This window comes from Hippopotamus amphibius, chromosome 8 (genome assembly GCF_030028045.1).
Source record: "Hippopotamus amphibius kiboko isolate mHipAmp2 chromosome 8, mHipAmp2.hap2, whole genome shotgun sequence".
Lineage (NCBI taxonomy): Eukaryota > Metazoa > Chordata > Mammalia > Artiodactyla > Hippopotamidae > Hippopotamus > Hippopotamus amphibius.
Genome location: NC_080193.1, coordinates 7,662,800 through 7,687,391, shown reverse-complemented (window position 1 = coordinate 7,687,391; position 24,592 = coordinate 7,662,800). Strand labels below are relative to the sequence as shown.

General features: G+C 51.5%; 1 protein-coding gene across 1 annotated transcript in view; it reads left to right on the top strand.

Annotated features, from left to right (window-relative positions):
- Positions 1-20,695, top strand: part of MYO18B (myosin XVIIIB) — a 220,234-nt gene extending 199,539 nt beyond the window's left edge. The window contains exons 42-43 of the mRNA XM_057746688.1: positions 16,792-17,988; positions 20,223-20,695. Coding sequence (XP_057602671.1) covers positions 16,792-17,977 — 1,186 coding nt within the window. The 3' untranslated portion in view covers positions 17,978-17,988; positions 20,223-20,695. The remainder of the gene's footprint in view (positions 1-16,791; positions 17,989-20,222) is intronic.
- The last annotated feature ends 3,897 nt before the right edge of the window (positions 20,696-24,592 follow it).

Here is a 24,592-nt window from a genome sequence, read left to right as displayed (position 1 = left end):
ACATAGTAGTGTGTATATGTCAATCCCAGTCTCCTAATTTATTCCCCCCCCACCCCCACCCCCCATTCTCCCCTGGTAATAAGTTTGGGGCAAATTGCTTAACTTCTCTGTTCTTATTTTCTTGTGAATAGATCGTTGTCAGGGTTAATGAGAGGATGCACTCAGAGCCCGGCACCTAGAAAGAGCTCAAGAAAATTGGCTGCTTTATTAGTATTGGTATCTATTTGATGCCCAGAGTAACCCCAGGAAACTGATGTCATTACCCCCGTGTTGCACAAGAGGGATCTGAGGCCCTGAGGTTAGGGGACAACTGATTCAGGCAAAGGCGGCCACACCCCAGCTCCTGTAGCTGAGCCTCGGGCAGCGTCTCCAGGCAGCTCTCTCTAGAATCTAGTCCCCCTTCCCCTGCCTGTTCCCCCTCCAAGTCCTCAGGCTTGTCCAGCTGTAGTTCAGAGCTGAGGGGCCCGCACCAAGGACAGCGGTGGGGCAGGAGGCAAGAAGGGACCATAAGCTCCTTGTCAGTTGTCTTCATGTTGGTGTCCCTCGGGCTGGCACACAGATGGTGCTCCGTAAATGTTTGTTGAGTGAATAACTGACCATAACATCAGTGCTTGAGCAGAAATACTAACTGTACTTGGTCACAGCTCAGCATTGACTGTGACTCAGAGAGGGTCATTAATTTGCTCCATGTCATTCAGCAGGTAAGTGAAAGGGGCAGAATTTGAACCCAGGTTTGAATCCCTCCAAAGCCTGTATTTGTATTTGCCACACTGCCATGACTCTCTGACTTTTATCCAGGAAGTGGATCACTCACCTGGCAAAGAGCTGACCTGTTATTAATATTAAAACTATTTAAGGGTCACTATTCAACATTCAACATCCATCCAAAAGAGATTTATTAAGTGCCTACTGAGTGCCAGATTCCATGGCATTAAGCCCTGAAAATTTTGAACCCTGTCCTTGGAGTATGTTTACAGTTCAAAGGTTCTAGAACTTCTGAGTTGGAAGGGACCACTGGATTTAGTCCAATTCGCTCATTATATAAATGGGAAAAACTGAGGTCTGTAGAGGGAAATATCTTACCTAAGCTTATAGTAAGGACTGACCCAGAGTTCAGGTGCCTTGACCTCCAGCTTTACAATCTGTAAATACATTTCCCTTTTATTAGAATATAACTGAGAAGGCTGCAGTCCTCTTGGCCACCTCCCCAACCTCAGCTCCCTTCCCAAAGGTATCCACTGTCTTCAGTTTGGTGTGTATCCTTCCACATCTTTCTCTGTGTATTTATAAACATACATGTACTTGTAGCAAATACATAGCATATTTGTGGGCTTTTACAACACAAGTGATATGATGCTATATTATGTGTACTATGCTCTACCTAAATTCTTACCAAGTGCTTCTTTCCCTCAACGATATACTGTGGAGATCTCTCCGTCAGTCCACATAAGTCTATCTTGTTCTCTTAAATTCCTGCAGAAGATCTTAAAATGATGCCATACGTTTATTAAACTCCAGTCTTCTTGTTTCACTTTTAGTTAATTTCAGGATATTTGCTATTAACCTGTAAGCTTTTAAAAAAAAAAACACACATCCTTATGCACATGGGAAAATGATTCTCTGGGTCAAAGGGAATTTGCATTTTATACTTGGCTAGATGCTACCAGATCATCCAGGCGTTCTTTGTGCGAGAAGGCAGGTTAGAGTACAAGGCTCCTGTATGTGCCTCCTCCCAACCCCCTGCCTCATATTCCCTAGCCCATCACAGGGCCCAATAAAAGAGTCTCTTGGACATTTCCAAATTTGACTGAGAAATAAGGTCACTCTAAAAACAGAAGAGAGAGAGAAAGCAGTCTTCTGCCAAAAAAATAAAAGCATTCCTTGTATTATTTATAAGGGGATGTCAACTCAAGAGAAATACGCCTAAAGCTTTATGATTTACAGCCCAGGAATCATGCAGCTGCCGCTGATAAATGCAAGAGCTTCTGGTGACGGAGACACTAAATTACCTCCGTGGCCCCCAGGGAAGGAGTTTATGGGCTTGGTGGTGGCAGCCATGCTTGGCGCAGGAGCCTCTCCTGATGGCTGGCTACAGATGGTGCCAGGGTGTCCAGGGCTGGCATGGTGTGCCCGGCCCTGCGGGGTGCCTGGCCTCTCCCTCTTGTCCTCCAGGCCATTGTCCTGGCAGAAGAGTGTTCCAGTAAAGGGCTCTCTCCTTCCCTTCCGGTCCTCACAGCACCTCAGGCTTTCCAAGGAAGGTCCAAGCCCTGTTGCCGTCTAGACGCCCATCTCCACGTCCCACAAAACCCCAGCCTTGGCCACTCACCCAGTTCTGCAGGGTCCAAGCACTGACAGGCATTAACAGAACCAGCCATACAGACGCTGATGCCTCGTCACTGGTCTGTTGTTTCTTTCATTGTATTGGACGGTTATTCCAAACCATCCTGACTTTCCTCCGGTTCCAATTCCTCGCTCTAAGGAGACACCCTAAACTACTGGTTTATTCAAAGAAGAGAACATCATGGCCTGAACTTCTGTGGTGTCTATAAATCCATCTCTGTCTGCCCCCCATCTTCGCTCTGGTCTCAGGAGATAAGATCCGGTCCTGTTGGAGCGCATCCGTGTCCCACTGCATCCTCTCCCCTGCAGTGCGCCCAGAGTCCCCCTCACTCCTGCATCCTCAGCTTCTGCCTTTCTGGTTGTCCTTCCCCCGCAGGTTATAAGCACTTTCGGGTCCTCCCCGTTCTTGCTGTGTCCTCACCCATCACCCTACAGTCCTTTCCTTCCCTTTGGAGCCAGGCTTCTCCAAAGCAGGGTTCACATGCACCATCTTCACTCACCTCGCATTTCCGCCTCACTTTCCTCCAGGCCAGAGCCTAACCCTGCCACTCCACTGAAACTTTTCTTACCATGTCAGAGCTTACCAAAGGGACAAACCAGGGGACGTTCTCCAGCCTTGATCTTTTCCTGGACTGCTCTCTTGCACTGGCCTCCGTCAGACACTTTGTGGAACTCCCTGTCTGCCTGGCCTTGTAGCTGTTTCTGCTCCTTGGCACGCCCCAAACTTCCCTTTTCTGGTCCTTTCCTTCCTACCCCAGCCCCCCCCGCCCAGTGCTGGGGATCACAGAATGCTGCTCTCACCTGCTGTTTTTCTCTCCACCACGTCCCACACAATGCTCTTGTGATTTTGACTCCCTCACCGTAAGCAGGTGACCCCCAAATCTAGAGCTCCAGTTCTTACATTCTCCCAAGTTTCAAACACGTATATCGTATCTCACTGCCTACCTTTAGAAGCTCTCCACCTATGTGTCTCCCTGGTGTCCGAACCCAGCGTATCCAAGGGGAGCTTTCCTCTCCCCCACCAATGTCATCGATATCGTTTGGTGGTTCTGTCGTTCACGAAGCCACCCAAGCTGGTGCCGTCGACTCATCTGAGGCGCTTGTCCCTCCTGCTCATCCTCACGGTCAGCTGGTCCCTAAACCGTGTTTATTCTGCCCCTCCCCCCCTTTAAGCAAATGCGCTTGACCCTTTTTACTTCTCTCCCTATCCTCAGTGCCAGCACCTTGAAGTCAGGCTACCATCATTTCTGTTCTAGACTCTGGCAAAAACCTGCCAACCCCACCCTCCTCCAGTCCCTCCTCTGCGCTTCAGCCAGGATGATCTCTCTCAAAGGAAAATCAGGTTTCCGTGGCTTCCCGTCACCCACAGCGGGAGTCAGCCAACTACCACCCACAGGCCAAATCTGGCCCTCAGCCTGCTTTTGTAAATAAAGTTTTATTGGATCACAGCCCTTGTTTTTGTTTTTTTTATTTTACATATTGTTTATGACTGTCTTTGCATTATGATGGCAAAATCGAGTAGTTGCAACAGAAATTGTGTGGCCCCTAAGCCAAAAATATTTGCTGTCTGTCCTTTATAGAAAACCTTTTGTGACCTCTGCCTTACAGGATAGACCAGGATGGAATTCCAGCACCTGAGCGGGCAGGCTTGCCGTGCCCTCCACGACCTGGCTCTTGTCTGCCTCTCTGGTCTCATTTCCCTCCCTCTCTTGCTTCTCCACGCTTTGCTCCCTCACACACTGTGCTGCTCCCCACCCTTGGTCCTGTGTCCATAGTTTTCCCTCTGGCTGGACCCCCTTCCCATGTTCCTTCACCTGACGATCTCTTATTCGTGACTCAGCTCACACGTCACCTGCTTCAGGAGACTTCGGTGACTCCCTGGCGGGGTCGCTGCCCCTCTGCCGTGGTCCTGCAGACCCCACGATTCCCTCTCCCACAGCACTTTCCATATTACCTTGGGATCATCTGCTCAGGTGTCTGTCTCCCTCATTAGGCTGTGTGCCCTTTAAGGACATAAACCTTCTCTTCTCCTTACCTCAGCACCCACCACAGTGTCTAGCACATAATAGGTGCTCAATAAATAGGCATGGAACAAAGAAACGACCAGTGGCTGCAAGTTAAATGGCCTCTCGCCAGGGTGATTAGAAGGATGATGCTGGTATCAAGAGCCAGGGGTGGCTTTGCCAGACGGGTTAACCGTCTTGTATCACAGAGCAAGTTGCTAGCAGCACGGAACCAGGATTCATAGAAAAGAGTGGGGAAACCTGAAGGTCTGGGGCTCCCTCTGCAGGGGGAGGGGTGGGGAGTGTTCAAGTGTTTGGGATCCCCGTGTGGTAGCCTCGGGAAGTCCAAATAGAATTGTGTGTATCCTGGTCAGTTACTTTATTTATCCCTAAATTTCAATGACCGATCTATCACCACATAATTAGAGATGCTGTGATTTGAATTTATTACCAAACATGGCTCTGCACTGTTGCTATTGGACTTGTACCACATTGCAGTGTGAGCGTGGAGATTATTGTATAAATTATTCTCACTCACATAATCATCGTGATTTTAATTACTGTGTAATCTTCGCTAATTACTGTTGTATGTACCATTTGCTTTGGTACCGATTTAACACAACTGCTTTTCGTTTGGCTAAAAGACGGCACTACAACTTTTCCTTTTTCAGGGAAAAATTTGCTTTCTGTAAACATTTGCAGCCCCATGCTCTTGGCTTGCGGTTCTTCGTTTGAAAGAAAAAGATTTAGACACCACCATCCTCCTCTGATCAGCCCTCGTTGATTTTTATGTGGGATAAGGCTGGCCTGGATTCGTAAAAATGTCTAAATTATAGGGTATTGTTTTTAAAATAAAGTTGTATCACTTTCAAGGAAACGCAATTACTCTCCTGCAGAAGTGGGGCCAAGGATGGGTCACGTGAGACCTGCTTAAATGATTAGATAAGATTCGTTTGTAATTAGTTCATTAATTATGTAAATATGAATGGATGATACTTGGCGTTAAAAACAGCTTGTTCTCAAAGTAGGTTAAGCACCCCCCGCTAATCTTATTTCAAGAGCACATTTATTTACTGGTCTCTGCATTCTCAGAACCAGAGCTCAGGATCATTTTAATCCGTCCTCAATGTACTTAATGAATGAGCCTCTCATGAAAATGGTTTTGTGTCTTCCTAGGATGAAAGGGTCCTTTTCAGTCTTATCAGTATTAAGAAGATTAGTGGACGAGATGAAGAAACTGAGAGAATGGGAATTTTCAGCGCAGACATGGTAACCAGGGACCCAAGGGCTCGGCAAGTGAGGAGCAGGAGAAGTTCGGCTCTGTCCGGGGTTCATCCTCGGAGCCAGCAGCACTCTTGGGCAGGCTTCCGTGGGTAGGAGGCTGTTTTCTGTGAGCTCCAGGTCATACGTGGTAGAGCTGCGAATCCTTCGGGAATTTTGAGGCGCACCTAAGTTAGATGCAAGTTTATATAAAACCATTTGGGTTAATCATTGATGGCTCAGAACATTCTAGTAGAATCTGTGGTTCTCTAACTGAGCTAAACTTTTGTTAAGTCAACTTATCGAAACATATGTACTGGAAACTAAGTCTGCATGAGATTTTCAACAATTGGTCATACCTTTGTAATTGCTACCAAAATCAAAACCAGACCGCTGCTAGTGCCCCTAACCCCTTCTTGTGTCCAGTCCAGTTGTGTCCTCCTCCTTATTCAAAGGTAACCACCATCTTAATTTCTGCTCTGAATTTAGGTGAGCCTATTTTTTTGAACTCTCCAATGCCTTTAAGTTTAAATTTTGCTTTTCTGGTTTTTCTAAGTGGGGGGTTTCTCTGATAGATGCTAGACTATCATATTTGGAAGCTGAATGCTGAGTGAGACTTTTCTACCCCTTTTGCTCAGTAAACATTCCTGCCTTCCATGCCCAGGAGGACATGAAGGGTCACTCACACTTCCCTCCAGTCATATGTTGGTGAACTGCCTCCCCCCCCCTAGAGTATAAGCTTCTTTTTAAAAAAAAATTATTTATTTAATTTATTTTTGGCTGGATTTGGTCTTCGTTGCCGTGCACAGGCTTTCTCTGGTTGTGGAGAGCAGGGGCTACTCTTCGTTGTGGTGCGTGGGCTTCTCACTGTGGTGACTTCTCTTGTTGTGGAACACAGGCTGTAGGCATGCAGGCTTTAGTAGTTGTGGCACATGGGCTCAGTAGTTGTGGCTCACAAGCTTATTTGCTCTGTGGCGTGTGGGATCTTCCTGGACCAGTGCTCGAACCCGTGTCCCCTGCATTGGCAGGTGGATTCTTATAAGCTTCTTGAATGAGAGGGTTATTTACCTCATGTCAGCAGCAGCTGGTCTCATAGGCATTCAACAAATGGTTCTGAATGGCTAGAAGGAGGGGTGGATGGATGGGTAACTTCCATTCGCTTAAAGCTGCATTTTTATGACGAACTGGGTGCTGCTATGAATAAGTCAGAGGTTTTATGTGGTTATGGCCATTGTACAGTGCTCAGCCGAGGTAATGTCTAATGCATGGGAAGTGAAGGAAAGCATTGAAAATTTATTTAAAATATGTTGAACCCAAGTTTAATCTCTCATCCAATTTGATTACTTTACATACCCAGTTTTTTCTTACAGAACACTGGAGGTTGTGTCAGAAGGGCAGGCTGAGGTTTGAGAGCCAGTGCTTTCCCCTTTCATCAGAGTGTGACCCAGGAGGCTCTCTGCTTCTTTGTTTTTTCAGGGGTGAATGAGGGGTTCAAGCCAGATGTGGTCCCAGCTGCCCCTCAATTCTGAAGTTGATAAAATACTGTAGAAATCAAACCAGGCTTTGGACTGGGTTTCGACATGGAAGGAATTCCCTCTAGGTTGTGTCCTGGAAGTTGGTTTTGAATCTCTTGGTTTGAATCCCAGAGAAGTGGGTTTGGCTGACCGGCAAGTGGGGCTGCTGGGGTCTGGATGAACCAGCCAGGTGAGGCAGATGAAGCCTTTTGTCCCGCTTTCTTCACCCAACAATCCCTCATCCTATTCCTCCATTCCTTCACTCTTTCCATTCCATGAAGTCTCCTTGAGGAACTCTTGTAGGTCCTGGGAATTCACAGAAGAAAATTACGGTCTAGTTCAGAACTAACAGTCTTGCTGGGAATTGTAAACAAGTAAGCAAGCAATTATAGGGCAGAAGATGGGGAAGCACAGGGGCTGTAGGAACCAGAGGAGACCCCAAGCCCAGCCTGGGAGGTGGGCAAAGGCTGCTGGAGGTGGCTGCAGTGGGCTGAACATTGAAGGGCAGTGAGAAATGTTTGCTTTTTCTTTTTTTAATCGATCAATAGACTCACCTGTAAAGTGTTCTTTCCCTCCCTGTTCCCTCTCTCTCTCTTTCTTCTTCTTCTTTTTTTTTTTAAATAATGAAGGCGTCTGGGCACCATCAACTCTGCTAGCCTCAGCCTTAATTTCACATTTTTTTTTTGTATTGACTTTACTTCTGTCTTTACCTTCCTCTCTACCTCTATCTATATCTAAACACATTTTTTATGCCCAACAATGTGAAAGTAAGTTGAAAACATCATGACAGTTCTCCTGAAAAGAATTTCACATCTTTATCCTACGAAGAAGGACATTTCCTGACTATGGCAGTGTTATCGCAGCTGAGAAAAAGAACAGATCCACAATGTTGTCCTAAAGTTGTATCACTGTACTTTTTAAAAGGAGTATCCTATTAAGGGCACTCATTGCATCTGGTTGTTTTGTTTCTCTGGGTCTCTTTTTTAAAAAAGTAAAGACTGTTCTTTTAGAGCAGGTTTAGACTTACAGAAAATCGAGCAGAAAGAACAGAGCACCCATATCCCCCCATCTCTGTCTTCCTTCCCTCAGTTTCCCCTCTTATTCACATCTTTCATTTGTCCTTAGTCGCTTTTAAGCTAGAATGGTCCCCTTACCACCCGGCCCCCATTGAAACTGGTTTTTTTTTTTGGTAGAGTTTCAGGCGTGATTGGTCCTCATACCTGGTGGCTAGTAAGCATGTGTGGGTGAGACAAGGCGTATTTTGCTAACCCAGAGGTGTCCACTGAGGGCAGTTCACTGGATGGGTTTTTTAAGTGTCAAGGACTCAGGACCTGCTTAAGATCAGAGAAAACAGCAAACAAGACTTGAGTTATCTTTTCTCATAAAAATATTATAGTATGCGGCGGGGGGGGTCTCCAACCCCCGGGCCGCAGAGCGGTACCAGTCCACGGCCTGTTAGGAACCGGGCCGCACAGCAGGAGGTGAGCGGTGGGCAAGCGAGCGAAGCTTCATCTGCCGCTCCCCATCACGCGCCATCGCTGTATCACTGCCTGAAGCATCCCCCCTCCCCCCACCCCGGTCCGTGGAAAAATCGTCTTCCACAAAACTGGTTCCTGTTGCCAGAAAGGTTGGGGACCAATGCTATAAGGAATATAAGGTATTTACAGATCTGTTTCCTGACTCAAGCCTCTGCACCTTCAGGCCAGAAATGACCAGGTGGAGGGCCTCTCTGCTGCTTATTCCACAGCTCGTCTGCTTGCCCTCGAGCAGGCCTCCCTGCACACCCCACCCCCGTGGCCTCCTCCTTGCTTCAGGTCTTCCCTTTCAGGCGAGTGGCGCCTCTGCCTGTGATGTAGGCATCAGCCCTTGCTGGTCAAGGGTTTTGCAGAAACCGCTGACTAAGCGAAGAGCTGGTAGGAGGGCTCTTCCGCTTGGCCTGTCTTCCTCAACCCCTCCCAGCACCCAGATCCTACCCCTCCTCCTGACGGCACCCCGCCTCCTCCAGAGAGGCCGTGCCCTCAGGCTGCAGCCCCTGCCCTCTCCCTCGCCCGCCTCCCGCGGTGTTTGCGGTCCAGGGTCCCCAGGCCCCAGGGCTGCTTGCACGGCTGACCCCTCCGCGTGCGGGTCCAGTGTCCGCACCCGCAGGGCGCCCCCCGAAAGGCTGAGGCAGCCCCTTTTCTGCTGCGAGGAGCTGAGCCGAGCATCGCGTATAGCCACTCAGACCCAGGGGAGGGCCTCGGCTCTGATCCTTCCTCTCCGCCTGTCTCGGAGCCTCTGGTTCCTCCTCTGTAAAGTGAAACAAAGGCAGTAGCAGCCGGTAGAGCAGAGCGGTCGGGACACGTGGATCCCGAGGTTGGATTCCCCGGGTTTAAATTCATGTTCTCCCATTTATTCCGTGACAGAGTACTTATCCTTCCTGAGCCTCATGTGTGACATAGGAAGATTATTATAATAGTTGCTGACTTAGAGGGCTGTCGTGAAGGTAAAACTGAATAATGTCTGCAAAGCCTAGAGGCGCAACATACAGTAGCTCTGATGATGCAGAATTCCCCTGCACACTGTAGGGGCTTAATAAATGCCTCGTGCTTCCTACCCCGTCAGGCACAGTTTGGGCACCGTGTCAGCTTCTGTTACACACCGTCAATTGCTGTGTCAGACTCAGTAACGGTACCCTCAGGCCGTCTTCACAGGGCATCTGGTTTCCCATCCAGGCCTCAGTGTTAAAGAACATCGATACATCTTTAATTTCCTCTTTAATTTCAGGGTGTGCATGAAGAATGGGGGTGACAGCATGTCTTCGGGGATGATTCATGGCGTCATTAAATCTGCATCGAGTTTCCTGTGGTTACCGTTGGCCCAGGCTCTGCGCAGACTCAGACCTGGGAATTCTGGTTTTTGTTGTGCGATCGTGTCTAAGGCCAGTGAAGCCAGCGCCTCCCTGCCTTGGGCCTCACTCTGTTTTTCACTCATTGTGTCTCAGTGGATCTTGAACAATACATATGTGTAGATGTGAGTTCAACTGGACGAGGTTTCCTCTCAGCTTTCTACCTGGAGGGTGTGTGATGTCACGAAGGACAAAGCAAGGGCTTCAGCTCTAGGCAGCCAGGGTTCGGATCCAGGCAGTGGGAGCCTCGAGCAGATGGCTTCTCAGCGGTGAGCCTCAGTCTCCTCACCTTCAAGATGGGGTGATCACCCAGGTCCTGATGAGGTGATATGTACAAAGCGCATGCGTTTTTACTCTTGACCCAGGATTCATGGAGTGTCTGCTACCGTGGCAGGCACTAGAGAAGAAATGACGGGGCCGCATTCACAGGGCAGCTGGGCAGGGGAGGGGGTGTGGCCCAAGTTGGAGACACGTGTCTCAGTGGCTGGCTTGCTCTGAGGATGAACAGACCGCTTGGGTATCCTCACCCATTTCCCGTGCTGCTCAGAGCAGGCTCGGACATAGGAATTGCTTATTCTAGAACATCTGTCCTCAATCTGCGGTCTTCTCTAGCCCTGATGGGAGGGGCCATTCATTGAAAAACAATCATTAAGATTTTAAACATGTATTTATTAGTAGCAGTGTTTTGAACTGAATAAGTAACACATGCAAGTTGGACTGCACCAGCCTCCATCTCTCATGAAGAGCTGGGGGCAGGTGGACGTGTAGCTGGGCCACGCTCACAGGTACCGGCTGTCCCGATGACACACATCGGCCCTGTGCGGTTCGGCGTTATTGTCCCCATCGTCACTGCCAGGCTTCGCAAGGCACCGGGCTAGGAAGGGACAGAGCCAGGATTTCAACCCAGGCCTGTCTGCTTCCTGGAGCCCGGATTCTTAGCCTTGCAGGGTAGAAAGAGTGGAAATTCCTGCATTTCTGGGTGGTCATATCCTGGTTTGTCTAATAAGCCTTCATAAATTTGAGCCACCGATACTTAGAGAAAAAGAAGTAAAAGGAGTCCAAATTGGAGAAGAAATAAAAGTGTCACTGTTTGCAGATGACATGATACACAGAAAATCCTGAAGATGCCACCAGAGCTAATCAATGAATTCAGTAAAGGTGCAGGATAAATTAATACACAGACATCTCTTGCATTCCTATACACTGACAAAGAAAGATCAGAAAGAGAAATTAAGGAAACAATCCCATTTACCTTGACATCAAAAAGAGTAAAATACCTAGGAATAAACCTACCTAAGGAGACCGAAGACCTCTACTCTGAATACTGTAAGATGCTGATGAAAGAAATTGATGGCAACACAAACAGATGGAAAGATATATCATGTTCTTGGATTGGAAACGTCAATATTGTCAAAATGACTGTTCTACCCAAGGCAGTCTACAGATTCAGTGCAATCCCTATGAAACTACCAATGGCATTTGTCACAGAACTAGAGCAGGAATTTTTAAAATTTATATGGAAACACAAAAGATGCCAAATAGCCAAAGCAATCTTGAGAAAGAAAGATGGAACTGGAAGAATCTGACTCCCTGACTTCAGACTATACTACACAGTTACAGTTTTCACATACATTCTTTTGTTCATCCATTCACTTAATGGCCACTTATCAGATGCCTACTATGTGCCAGAGGACTCAAGGTCCACTCATTCGTCCAACAATATTTAGTGAGCACCTACTATGTGCCAGAGCTCTGGCACTCCACTCATTCATTCAACATATGTTTACTGAATGCCTATTGTGTGCTCCGACACTGTTCTAGGCACGGGGGTAGAGCAGTGAATACAACAGGCCAAAACCCTTGCCCTCCAGGAGTTCTTATCTCCACAACATTGCAGAGTTGACCTGGTTTCCCTTCACCGAACAGCTGAGGAAACTGAGGCCTGGAGAAGTTAGCTGACTGTCCCAAGGCCAGTGAGTGGTTAGTGAGTGGCAGAACCAGGCTAGACTCCAAGGGACAAATGTTACCTAGTAAGGGGACATCGGAGACACTGTTAACCCTGTATCACATCACAGGGTGTGGAGGAAGTTTCCAGAGAAGGGTGCTGCTGGCTGTGGGGTTGGAACCCTGACTCGGCTGCTCCCGACCGTGTGTGCCACCCCGCCTCGCTGTGCCCGGAGCTCACAACCCCTACTCCCCAGGGTGGCTGTCGAGGTTATAAACGGACAGGACGGTCAGCTCCGTGCAGGCAGGTGGCCCACCCACTTCTCCCCTGTATCCATGGCAGCAGCGTGGCGCCCGGCACACCGTAGGGGCTCAGCCAGGGGTAACTGTTCCGGGCCCAGCCTGGCCACTGTGTGGCTGGATGTCCAGGTATGCTGCTCCCTCCTCATTAGGCAGGTGTGAGTCCATTAAGTGAATTGATGAACAAGAGAATGTATGTGAAAACTGTAACTGTGTAGTATAGTCTGAAGTCAGGGAGTCAGATTCCTCCAGTTCCATCTTTCTTTCTCAAGGTTGCTTTGGCTATTTGGCATTGTTTGTGTTTCCATGCAAATTTTAAAAACTGTCGCTGTATTTCTGTGATAAATGCCATTGGTATGCTAGACGCCTCTTCCTGTTGGGATGGACTGAGGGGCAGGCACAGAAGTTCCCAAGATGTTTCTGGAGTCCCTTCTTAGAGACTCACAGTGCCCCCGCCTAGCTCATGCCCACGCCGTCTCGCTGCCCCTTGGAGTACCTCCTGTCCGTCACCTCTCTCCCTGGCCGAGGCTCTGGGAGGCAGGACAGTGACATCTTGATTAGCCATCATCCATCCATCACACAGTGCTGATGGAAGGGAGTTCCACCTGAGCCGAGCTGTCCCTTGAGGACAGCTGGGGGAGAAATGAGTCTACCCAGGCCCCTGGAGGAAGACGGGAGGATGAGTTTGAAGTGTCCAGAGCCAGGGCAGAAATGGAGAGGATCACCCTCACCTAGGCGGCAGAGCTAGTGCCCACACCCTGAAGCTTGCAAGAGGGCATCTGAATTCAGATTCAATTCCACGGTCTCCACACAGAAAGCAGTGGATGCAACACACTTCTCCTTTGGAATGGTGGAGCAGACAGGAAATAGAACAAGATACTGCAGAGACGTGGGGGGATTTCTGAATGGTAAGCCCAGCAGGCAGTACTCAGCCAAGACAAGGTTTCTTTCTTTCTCTCTTCTTTCTTTCCCCACCCCTTCCCCATCTCCCCCGCTGCCCTCCTCATTCTGCCCCCACTCCCATTGCTCTCTACACACACACACACACACACACACCCACCACCAAGTCTGCACTGCTTGGCCTGTGCTCTGGTTTCAAGCCCACCAGCTGAGGCTCTGAAGGCACCAACCAGACTGCTCCAGGAGATGGGAGCCCGCCCACCCCGGGGAGCCCGCCCACCCCACACCCACAACATCAACCCTTGGGCCCCTCAGCAGAGCTCCGTGATCCGTATCTGGGGACAGCCAGGTGAGGCCTGAGCAGCGGAGCTGGGCCATTTTGATCTGCCCACCTTCCGGAAGATGCTACTTCTGGTGGGCCTCGGGGAAGGTGGGCAGATCTCTGCCGGTCTGGCCTAGCCGAGGTCCCCCATGGCTCCGGCCAGGAAGCCTGTGTCCTCTGGGCCTGGACAGCAGCACACGTGGGCTGCAACCTCCAGACCCCATTCCTGGCCTCCTGACAGCTTTGCGTGCCTCCGGCCTGTCCCACCTTTTGGTCAAAGAAGAGGAGGGTCCGTCCTCAGTGGCCAGCCTGCACCCATCTTTGACCCTCCCCTCTGTCCCCCTGGCCTTGCCCTCAGCCTGCCCCTTCCTTCGCCTCCTCCATCGCTACCGGTCTCTTCCTCTCCATCCCTTCATCCGTTATCCCTTCAGCTTCTCTCTTGTTGGTCCTGCTTCTACTTCTCCCCACTTTTCTTTGCCCCTCGTGCACTTTCCTCATCCTACCCACTTCCTCTTCCTCGGAGACTTGATTTCCAAGGTGGACTGGACTCAGTTCGACAACACTTACTGAGCATCTACTGTGTGCTGGGCGTGGTGCTGAGTCAGGGTGCAGAAATGAGACTCCGCAGGGTCTCGACCGCATGGGCTGGAGAGCCAGGGTTCCCCTACCTCCTCTCCTTCTGCCCTTTGCCCTCCTTTCTCTCTTCCTACCAGTCCTCCCCCTCCCCCTTTCCTCCTCCTCCTGTAGCTTCTCTTCCCTCCCTGTCTTGGCCTCTGCAGCCAGAAGGGAGCTGGGGTGAGTGGGATGGCAGAGTCCCAGGAGGCTGGGCGACAGGAGCCCTGGGTGCTGCCATCCCCGTGTGACAGGCAGCGGAGGAGACCGAGTGCCCAAGACACATTCATCACACCTGCCTCCCTTCAGGGCCAAGACAGGATGGAAATGACTTTTGTCAGCTCTGCAGCAGCCCACCGCCCCTGGCAGCTCCAAACTGTTTATTAAAAAAAAAAAAAAAAAAAAGAAGAAGAAGAAGAAGAAAGAAAAAAGAAAAGAAAGAAAGGCGTGTGAATGCCATCTTGCCGGGTCTTAGGGGAGCAATTCCAAAGTGATGATGGTGACACACACCCCTCAGGTCATCACACAGGAGCCCTCCAGCTCCCTTCCCGGCCCGTGTCCAGCTGTGACGGAGATGGAGGGTGACAGGCAGGAAATGGGGAGGGAGCAGCGGCTCTGGGCGAATTGTGTGGCTTTTGTTTTGAGCACACGGGGGCCCGCCTTTGCCAAGAGTGATGAGATGCAGGGTCTCCTGCTCGTTCATTCTCCTCTCCACTCCTCCTGGGACTACACGTGACGCTTTCCTGGGGCCTAGGGGTGGGTTAGGCTCCGGAGACCCAGAGGTTATTAGTGGTCATCGAAATGAGCACTGGTGGCTAATTATTGATGATGAATAGCCATTCAGTATTGATTATTATTAATTATTAATCATAACTCTGAACCAGTATTTGAGGAGCTGGGTGCCAGGCATGGGGCCCAGGGCTTCTCTTCCCTCCCGCTGATCTCCCTGCAAGGTCAGGTCGGTGACCAGAGCTGGAAGGAGGGGAAAGGATTGCATCCAGCAAGGGGAACAGCAAATGCAAACCCTGGAGAGGCAGGAAGAGTGTGGCCTGTCCCCGGAGACCTGTGTGGCTGCAGCAGAGTGAGCCAGGGGCCAACTCACAAGACAAGAGGTTGGAGAGGAGTTGGGAGCCAGAGCCACCTGGAGGACTAAGGATGGGGAAGACAGTGCAGAATGGAGGTAGCACATCTACACGCCTACCTTGGGATCCACCTTGTGGTCTCCTCATCACCCCCAGACCGTGACATTGACCGTCTCCACCTAGCTGACCTAGGGCATGAGGAGGGAGAGATGAGCACGGCCAGTCCTGTGCCTGTCACTCATGGAAACTTTTCACAGAGCATCATCGCCATGGCAACCTCCCAACCTCCCATCGCCATTGTCTTGGGTCAGGAGAGGCTCTTGCCAGCAGCAGAAGAGAGAGGCTTATGGGACAGTGGGAGCTCAGGAAGGCAGTGCCTAGGTCTCTACCCAGGTCCCTGAAAAAGACCCCGATCCCCTGCTCTATCTGTATCCATCTCGAGGGGCCGTAGGCTTGGCTCCTTCCGACATTAAAAAGCCCTTTGGGTCACTGTGATCGGCTCTTTTCCTTTTAAACTATCCTACGTGGTCAGGGGGTAGAGATGGTGATCTCCGACTGTGGTGGGCAGGACATCTTCCTCAAAGTCTTATACCGGGATTCCAACCTTTTTGTGTAGGAGGCTGACTCCTGTAATCACTCCTATTGTGACAGAGCCACAAGCAGGGACCAGTAACTGGGAGCTGCATCAACCTTGCCCCCACCTTCTGCAGGCCGAGCCCTGGCCCTGGCTGCCGTGCCCAAACTCTGATGTGTGGCCCCCCTTTTTGCTTTTTTATAAATTACAACTTTGCTGGTGGGCGGGAAGGAGGTTGTTTGTCTTAGAGGGAGGACAAATAGATTTTATTTATTAATGGAATGGTTGATGGACTCCAGTCTCTCTCCTTTAAGCCCTGCTCTTCATTTTGCAGTGTATGATTTCACCCCACTGCGAGATTCCCGCTTTTCAGAGGCAGGGTGGTTTTGGCTCAGCTGCTGCAGAATGCCTCTGCCTGGTAGTCCCAGAATAGAAAGCGTCTGTTCTCTTGCGTATAGTCTTGGTTTCAAGTTGATTTCATGTAAATCTTTCCCTTTTGAAGGACTGGGGGTGTTTTTGTTTTGTTTTGGGTTTTTTGTTTGTTTGTTCTTTATCCCATCTACAGGCCGTGAAAGAACCGGGGTGTCACAGAGCATCCCATTCAGATGCATTTTGGGAACACTGGCTCGCAGAAGCTCTGCTTGGTGGGGCTGTCCTCCAGGCTTGGCCCTAAATAAATAAATAACCTCCCCTCAGGTCCCTCTCCAGTCTTCAAGAAGTAAATTACCTATTTCACAGCAGGCTATGGGATGGTAGGTCCTATCGTGTCAGCTATGATGCTTCGTAAATCTAAGTCATCCGTCAGAGCTGCAGTTTTAATCTACTCAAACGTACTTAGCCGGGTTTAATTATAGACAGAAATTGCATTTGAGAAAGCGAGGAGAAATCATTTACGCGGCTTGAGCCTGCGCGTTAAATCGAAGGGTTAGTTGGAGAGTGCGGTGCGGAAGGTGTTTCCAAAGAAAAATAGTGCTCGTGCCAGTGCTCCGTGGCCCGTCGGCGCGGGTTGCAGAGGTGGCACGATGTCCGCTGACGGCGGTTTTCTTCCTGGCACAGGCTCCACGAGGAGGCCGGCGACGGGGCCCGGGACGCCCACAGCAGGACCTTGGGGGAAAAGGCTGCGTCCCCGCTCTCCCTCCGTCGAGGAAAGTACGGCCCCTTCGGTGATGGCGAAGAGTGTGGCATCCAGAGAAAGCCCCCGGAGAGGACGGGCGCGCCATCCTCCTCTCCGTCCTCCCGGAGTAGAGACGTGTCCCCGCTGCCCAGGGACAAGCTGCCTAGCCCTTCGGCAGCCCTGTCGGAGTTCGTGGAAGGGCTCCGGAGGAAGAGAGCGCAGAGGGGCCGGGGGTCACCGCTGGGCCTGGAGGACTGGCCCACCCTCCCCATCTACCAGACCACCGGCGCGTCCACGCTGCGCAGGGCCCGGGCGGGCAGCGACGAGGGCGCCCTGGCGCTGAGGGCCGGGGCCGAGTCACCCCTGGACGCGTCGGCCGGGCTCCTGCGGTCCACCAGCCTGAAGTGCATCACCTCGGAGAGCGTGGGGGGACCCAGCCCACCGCCCGAGAAGCTGAAGACCCGCTTCAGTTCCTGCGAGTCCCTCCTGGAATCGGGGCCCAGCTCGCGGAGGACACCGAGCTCCCCGGTGGCGCTCAGGGACTCCTTCTTGTCGCCCACGCTGCGCCCGCGGAGGCGCTGCCTGGAGTCCTCGCTGGACGACACGGGTTGTCCGGACCTCGGGAAGGAGCCCCTCGTCTTCCAGAACCGCCAGTTCGCCCACCTGATGGAGGAGCCCCTGGGCAGCGACCCGTTCAGCTGGAAGGTCCCGAGCCTCAACTACGAACGCAAGACCAAAGTGGATTTCGATGACTTCCTCCCGGCCATCCGGAAGCCTGAGACGCCTACGTCTTTGGCCCCCGCGGCCAAAGACAGGCAAGACAGTTCACAGCATACAAGCGTCCGCTTTGAGATGGAAGAGGCCGACCGAGGCTTTCTCTCAGGGATCACTACCGTTTTGAAAAAGAGCCCAGAGTCCAAGGAGGACCCTGCTCACCTCTCTGACTCGTCCTCCTCCTCCAGCTCCATCGTGTCCTTCAAAAGCGCCGACAGCATCAAGCGTCGGCCAAGAATCCCACGGCTGGAGGGCGACGGCGGGGAGCGAACATCCCCTGAGAACAGAGAGCCGGGGGCAGGGAGGAAAGAGGAGGATGTTGAGAGCATCATGAAGAAATACCTGCAGAAGTAGGAGCCACTCAGGTAACAATGAGAGGCTGGCCTGTCCTGGGGGGATGACACGAGGTAGTCTGGCAGCCTGGGGGCAACCGGTTGCTGCTACTGCTTTAATGCCGTGACTGGTTTCTCTAGAGGTGAGGGGTTTTAGAGGTTTTCACTGAAACAGTGTGTTGCTATTTATGCAAATAATGTGTTGCTGATAAATGCAAAACTCATCAGAAGCCCTCGCTAGGTGCCACCGCTTTCTCTGCGCTTTAAAATACAGACCCCTCAGGAATCGTGAGAGTCCTGTGGGGGGCGAGGGGGAGTGCTGAAGGAGCGCGGGGCTTTTAATGTCTCCCCACCCTTGCCCTGGTCTCTTTCCAGCACTCCGTTCGTCTGGCGCTGGGGGGCCGTGGAGGCATCTGTCCGCACGGTGACGGGAGAGCCCAGGTGGGTGGTGGGAGGGTCAGGCCAGGGTAGACGAGGCCTTGACTTTCGTGAAGTCCAGCTCTTGCGTTAAATGTGTAAAGAGGAACTGGGGCCCAAGAAGCGGGAGGAGGGGACAAGTGCAGATGTCACAGAGCGGCACGCTGGGAGCAGCCGTGCTTCCCTCTGCCTTCCCCCTCCTCCTCCCCTCCTGCTCCTGGCACGTCTCTGCAGTAAAGGTAGGAAGAGACATTCGTTGCTAGTAACAGCTCACATTTATCGAATGTGTTTATCAGGCGGTCATTTTGTGCCTGCAGGAACCCCAAGAGGTGGTGAGTATGATTTATTCCCACTCTACAGGCTGACAAACTGAGAATCAGAGAGGTTAAGGCACTTATACAAAATCACCCAGGCAGAACTGGGATTCGAAACTCCCAGAGTCCCCACTTCTGTGAGTGACACTTTTCCTTAGGTACATGTTCCAGGCCTCTTTGTGAGTCGACGCAGAGCCACACTGATGGAGCTGGGTCTTTAAAGGGGTTGCCTCTACTGAGGCAGAGCTTAGAATCACACATCTAAAGGGGGGTTGGAACTCACAGACTCCAGCCTCACTCTTGGACAAATGAGGAAGACTGCAAGATCCAGGTCACCCCGTGAGTCTGCCGCCAATCCAGCCCTGACTCCCAGTTCAGTGCTCTTTGCCCTGAGGCCGGGCGGGCCCCTCACTGCCCTCGTAAGGCATGTTTCAGACGTCAGGGTACTGCGTGTTCTGCTTCATGGCTCCCGACTGAAATGTGAAGCCCCATCGGGCAGGCTGAGAGGCAGTGGGGGAGGAGTAAGCCTCCCTCCGGGTTCAGACAGGACCCAAACCCGCAGCCCAGCGGCAGCCCCCTGCCTCCATAAATCTCCACGTCCCTGAACTCAGAACGCACAGCGGCTCAAGGCTCTCCGGGGGTCGAGAGGGCACACGGGGTGCTCAGCCCACACCTGGCTCAGCCACCAGCCCTCCTTCCAAAGGCCTCCTGGACCCAAACGAGCCACACATCCTGCCTCTTCCAGAGTCACCACAGCCCATCAAAAAGCCATTGCCCCTTCCGCGGAGACGGACTTGGACTGTATCAGAGCAAATTAATTTGACTTAACATGGCCTTCTCTCTGCTCTCAATTACCGAGGAGAGATCTGATATTCATTTACATTATTATGCTTTCAGGGACAGAGAACGCAGTTTCAAAGGCCAAGTAAAGGGCACACGTCCGGAAGGGGAACCGTCCTTAGCAGACGTCGTCACAGAACATCTTGTCTCTGCCATTTTTTTTAAAGCTCAGCTCCCCTTCCCCCCTCCCAGCAGCGCTCGCTGTGATAACGGAGAGCCTGCCTAAAAGTCTCCTCCTCCTGGGACTCACGCTGGAGTCTTGAGCGCAGCAGTGCAGCCCCATTGCCCAGGATACAAATGTGTCATGGGATTCGGAACCGCTCAAGCTCCCAGAGCTCAGTTCTTCCCCGTAACTGCCGAGCGGTGCGACCTTGCTGAGCGGTCTGTGTTCTCAGCTGGAAAGTGGGGGTAATAATACCACTACCCAAAGTAGCACTGTGACTGAGAGACCCCGGCCCGGAGCCTGGCCCCCAGTGGCGACAGTGCAGGTCAGGTACCGGCGCTTGGAAATGGTGGCCCTTCAGGATCTGGGTCTCAGGGTTCCTCCACCTGTTTCCCTCCTGCCCCCTCCACTCTCATTCCGCGCAGCCCATCGCTGCAGTACCGCCACCTGGGAATGTGGCTCTGGGGTCTTCCACCCCCCCAAACACACTCCCTGGGCCCCATTTCTCAGCTCTGACCTGTGTTTGTTTCCAGCCTCCTGGAACGCACTGCCCTTGGAGACTTCCCGACTCCACGACTATCCGGAGAAAGAGACAAAGACCGGCCAGGCCTGCCCGGGGGCCCTGAGTCCACAGCCAGCGTGGCCGCCCTCAGGAGGCCTGGGGGCCCAGCACGGGCACATCCCGCAGGGCATGGGGCTCCCAGTCGTGCTAGGTCTGTACCAAATAAAGTGTTGGCTCCTTGACATCTGGGCTTTCTCTCTATTCTGTGATCTTGTTACCTGGGACTCTGGAGGGTTGATGGGGTGCAGCTTGGGGTAGAAGGGTTCCAAGGAGGGGAACCAATGCAAGCTGTTTGTGGTTTCGGGTGCACACTGCTGTTTCTCTCCCTACGTGTCTACACGCAGTGGCCTTGCTCCTCTTCACTTGGCCAAGTTCATGTCAAGTGTCACCTCCTCCAGGAAGTCTTCCCTGATACATCAAACTGAAATAAATGCTCTTTCTCCATTCTCCTCTAATTGCCATACTTACCTCTATCATTTCTTTTGTCCATTTGTGTATATACATTGTGGGTAGATGTGTGGGCGTTCAGGACATTTTGGTGAAGGAGTGAATGAACGAGCAAATGAACGGCAGAACCAGGCAGTGGCTCACATACCCTGAGTGCCTGGGACACACCGACATACATGCATCCGGACAGATGCCCGCCCACAGCAACATCCAAGAACCTGTGGCCATCTGTTCCTGCAGCCCCCCGTACACCTCACAAACACAGCTACCAGGCCCACCCAGCTGTGCACGTGTACCAAAAACTACCCTCCCAAAGGCACACGTACAGCCTGGACAACTGCTTTTCCAAATATCCGTGAAGTATCAATAATACTAAAACTATAGGCCGCTGTTTCTTGATCACATACTATGTGCTGGCCACTGTGCTAGGCATTTTACACAGGGCATCTCACTCCAGCTTTATAAAAAGTCCTGAGAGATAAATCCACTTATTTTTTCTTATTTACAAAGGCAGAACTAGCTTATGCCCACATTCAAGTAGCCAATGCTGCTTCTCCTTAAGTGCCCACTGGCACAGGCTCCACGTCCTACCCCACGTGTGCCTCTGTTCCTGGGACCCCTGTGGTACAGCCAGTCACAGCTGCCATCAGGAAGGAAAGTCCTGCTGGGATCACCCTGTGTTCACTTGCTAGCGCTGCTGTAGCAGAGCACCGCAAGCTGAGTGGTCTAAACAACAGAAACTTACTGTCTTGAAGTTTTAGAGGCCACAAGTCCAAAATCAAGGTAGTGGCAGGGTTGGTTCCTTCAAAGTATCTTAAGGGACTCTCTCTTGACCTATATGTGGCTGTCTTCCTCCTGTGCTTGTCTGTCTCTGTGTCCAAATTTCCTCCTTTTATGAAGACAGTCATATTCTCTTAGGCCCCACCCTGACCTCAACTTGCTTACCTGTGCAAAGACCTTATCCCCAGATAAGGTTGCACTCTGAGCTACTGGGGGTTCAGGTGTCTTTGGTGGGGGTGGGGATGGGGGACACAGTTCAAGCCATAACAGCTTAGCAGTTGGCACTCACCCCACAAAGGGGAGATCCCAGCTCTGAGCATCCTCGCCAGAGGCTGTGGGTAGACCTGGAAAGGGGCGGAGAGACAGGGCAAGAGGGAAATTCCCCAGATGTCCTGCCTGGGAGCACTTGCCATCCCCCCGTCTCTCTGGTGGAGCGAGTCAGCGGAAGAGTGGACTGTGTTTTCTCGGATGCAGGGGCACTCTCCCAGTGGGTGAGTCCATAGACGAATACATCATATATTTACATGTATGTAAGTAGCATCCCCCAGCAGCCTGCCATGCACAGGAGCGGCCCCAGCGCACCGGAGAGAGCAGAGACACGCGAAGGGGACATCCAAGATCTCTGCAGGGAGTCCGAGGCCCTGGCAAGGAAGACGGTGCTGCTCAAAAGCCTGTCGACGTTCTGGTGTGGAGTCAGGATGGGAGCAAACACGGCCCTGTGTCTTCCTCCAGTGGAACCCACGGAGCCTTGGAGCCTTGGAAAAGCCACTTCTCTCAGTGGGCCTCAGTTTCCTCATCTCAGAGTGGGGATGATTGTTATTAGAATCTAATGGCATTTGGGGATGGGTGAGTGTAGCAGGCTGTATTAGTTTGCTAGAGCTGCTGTAACAAAATACTACAGGCTGGGGGTCGTAAACAACAGGAACTTATTTTCTGGCAGTTCTAGAGGCTAGCATCCGAGATCAAGGTGTCAGCAGGTCTGGCTTCTGAGGCCTTTCTCCTTGGCTTGCAGACGGCCGCCTCTTTGCTGTGTCCTCACGTGGTCTTTCCTCTATGCCCACGCATCCCTGGTGTCTCTCTGTGTGTCCAAATACCCTTGTCTATGTTATAAAGGGCCCCGGTCAGAGTGGATGAGGGCCCAGCCTCAGGCCCTCACTTGAACTGACATCTTTAAAGGCCCCATCTCCAAATGCAGTCACATGCGAAGGTGATGGGCATTAGGACTTCAACATACAGATTTTGTTAGGGGTCGCAGTTCAGCCCATAGCACAAGCTATGCCAGAGAAGGTAGCAAGTTAGTTTATTAATAATGATCATTATTATTCATGTAGTGATCACATAAATATGTCCCAAGCTTGGTCTCCAAACAAAAGCAATTATGGAAATCAGGAATGAAGGTTCGCACTGCCTCCCTGGCGTTAGAGTTCTGCAGACATTTTTAGGGCCCGGAACCTGTGAGTTTCTATGTGCTTCTCCTCCAGTGCCAGCAAGATTACTCATCCAGCCAATATTTGTTGAGCACCTGCTAGGTGCCAGGTGCCGTTCCCCATACGCGGGACCCATGGAGAGCAGGTGGAGCCCCCCTGCTTTTCTGGAGGCCACATCCTTGCTGGGGAGACAGACAATGAGGAGGAAAATAAATATGTTGTCGGAGAGTGAGAAGTGCTGCAGAGGAGAATAAAGATGAAGTTATCTCGTAAGTTTCCTGTTAAAAATTTTTCTGGACGTTTATTTTACGAAGTACCTTTTTGTAAAGGAAGAAAGCCTTCATTTTTCTTCAGTCATGTGTGAGTGACACATTAAAAAAAAATTAAACCCAAAGCATAACAGCAAAGCTTTCCTCATCGTGCAGCAGGGAACCAAAATCCTGAGGATGCTCGTTAGAAGTCAATTCAACACCCTAGAAGATAACCACCGTCCTCCTGCCTCTCGACCCCCCCAACCCAACCAGCCTGATGCAGGAGATACTGAGCCAGCTGGGTCCTCCTCCCTGCAAGCTGACTCCAGAAATTCCAGTGTGGACCCTGGTGTGCCATCAAGCTCAGCCCAGGACCCAGTGCCGTAAGCAGCATGCAAGCCTTCGTTTCTCCTACTTCTGCTACCCGGGGTGACTAAAGGGCTCATGCCCCCAGGCTCTGCCACCTCCCTGCATGGCCTCGGTCAGTTCACCTCTTTCTGGGCCCTCCTTTACTCTCCTGTGTAATGGGCCTTCTAGCATCCTGTGAAAAATTAAACGCTCAGGAAGCACTTAGCACAGTTCCTGGCACCCAGCCTGTGGCCCCACAGTGGCACCATTGATCTTTGGGCTCAGAAGCACTTTTCCCTGGTGCCCAGCTCAGAGCCTCCATCTGCACAGCTGCACCCCGCGTGGTTTCCCGGACATCATAACTAAAGTCACTTCAAAGGTGAGGGTGTTGCACGTCCCACGTCCAGGTGGGTTGAGTGGCAACCCCAAATGTTTCATCTTGTTTCCAGGCCCTGAGGCCATTTTTAGCAACATGCTCAGGTCTTTAAAAAAAAAAAAAAGCCAGGACTCTTTGGACTAGAAGAAAGCCTCAAGGAAATTTTACACGTGAGGAAAATTACAGCTTATTTTACCTCAAGGTAAATTTACAGAGTGGAAAAAGATCTGCCCCAAGAGAAAGGCAGATCTGAGTTCAGAACTCAATGACATTTTCTAATTTAATAAGTATTTATGGGCCTTTCTACCACCCCATGTCCAGGGCACTGAAGATAAAGCTGAGACCGGGATGGGCTAAGGGCCTGCCTTCGTGAAGCTTGCACTTTACTGGAGGAGACAGGTAATAAGCTGGGAGATATATCCATCAGCCGGGCCCACTCACCTGATGCCCTGTGAGTAGCCGACCTGCTCCAGGTCATCCTCCCCTGTCTGCACCATCCCAGCCCTGCCCAGAGCCCTCCCCAAGCCAAGAGAGACGCAGCCCTGTCCCAAGCCCCCTGGCTGTCTGCACAGCTCAGGGCTGAAGAACTGAGGTTTTGCATCCTTTCCCAATCCCAAATGGGAAGAACAGACGAGGGGAGACTTGTGGCAGCCGGGTTGGGGGTGGAGAGTGGGGGAGGCAGGTGCTGGAGGGCGCTGGATATAGCCTCAGA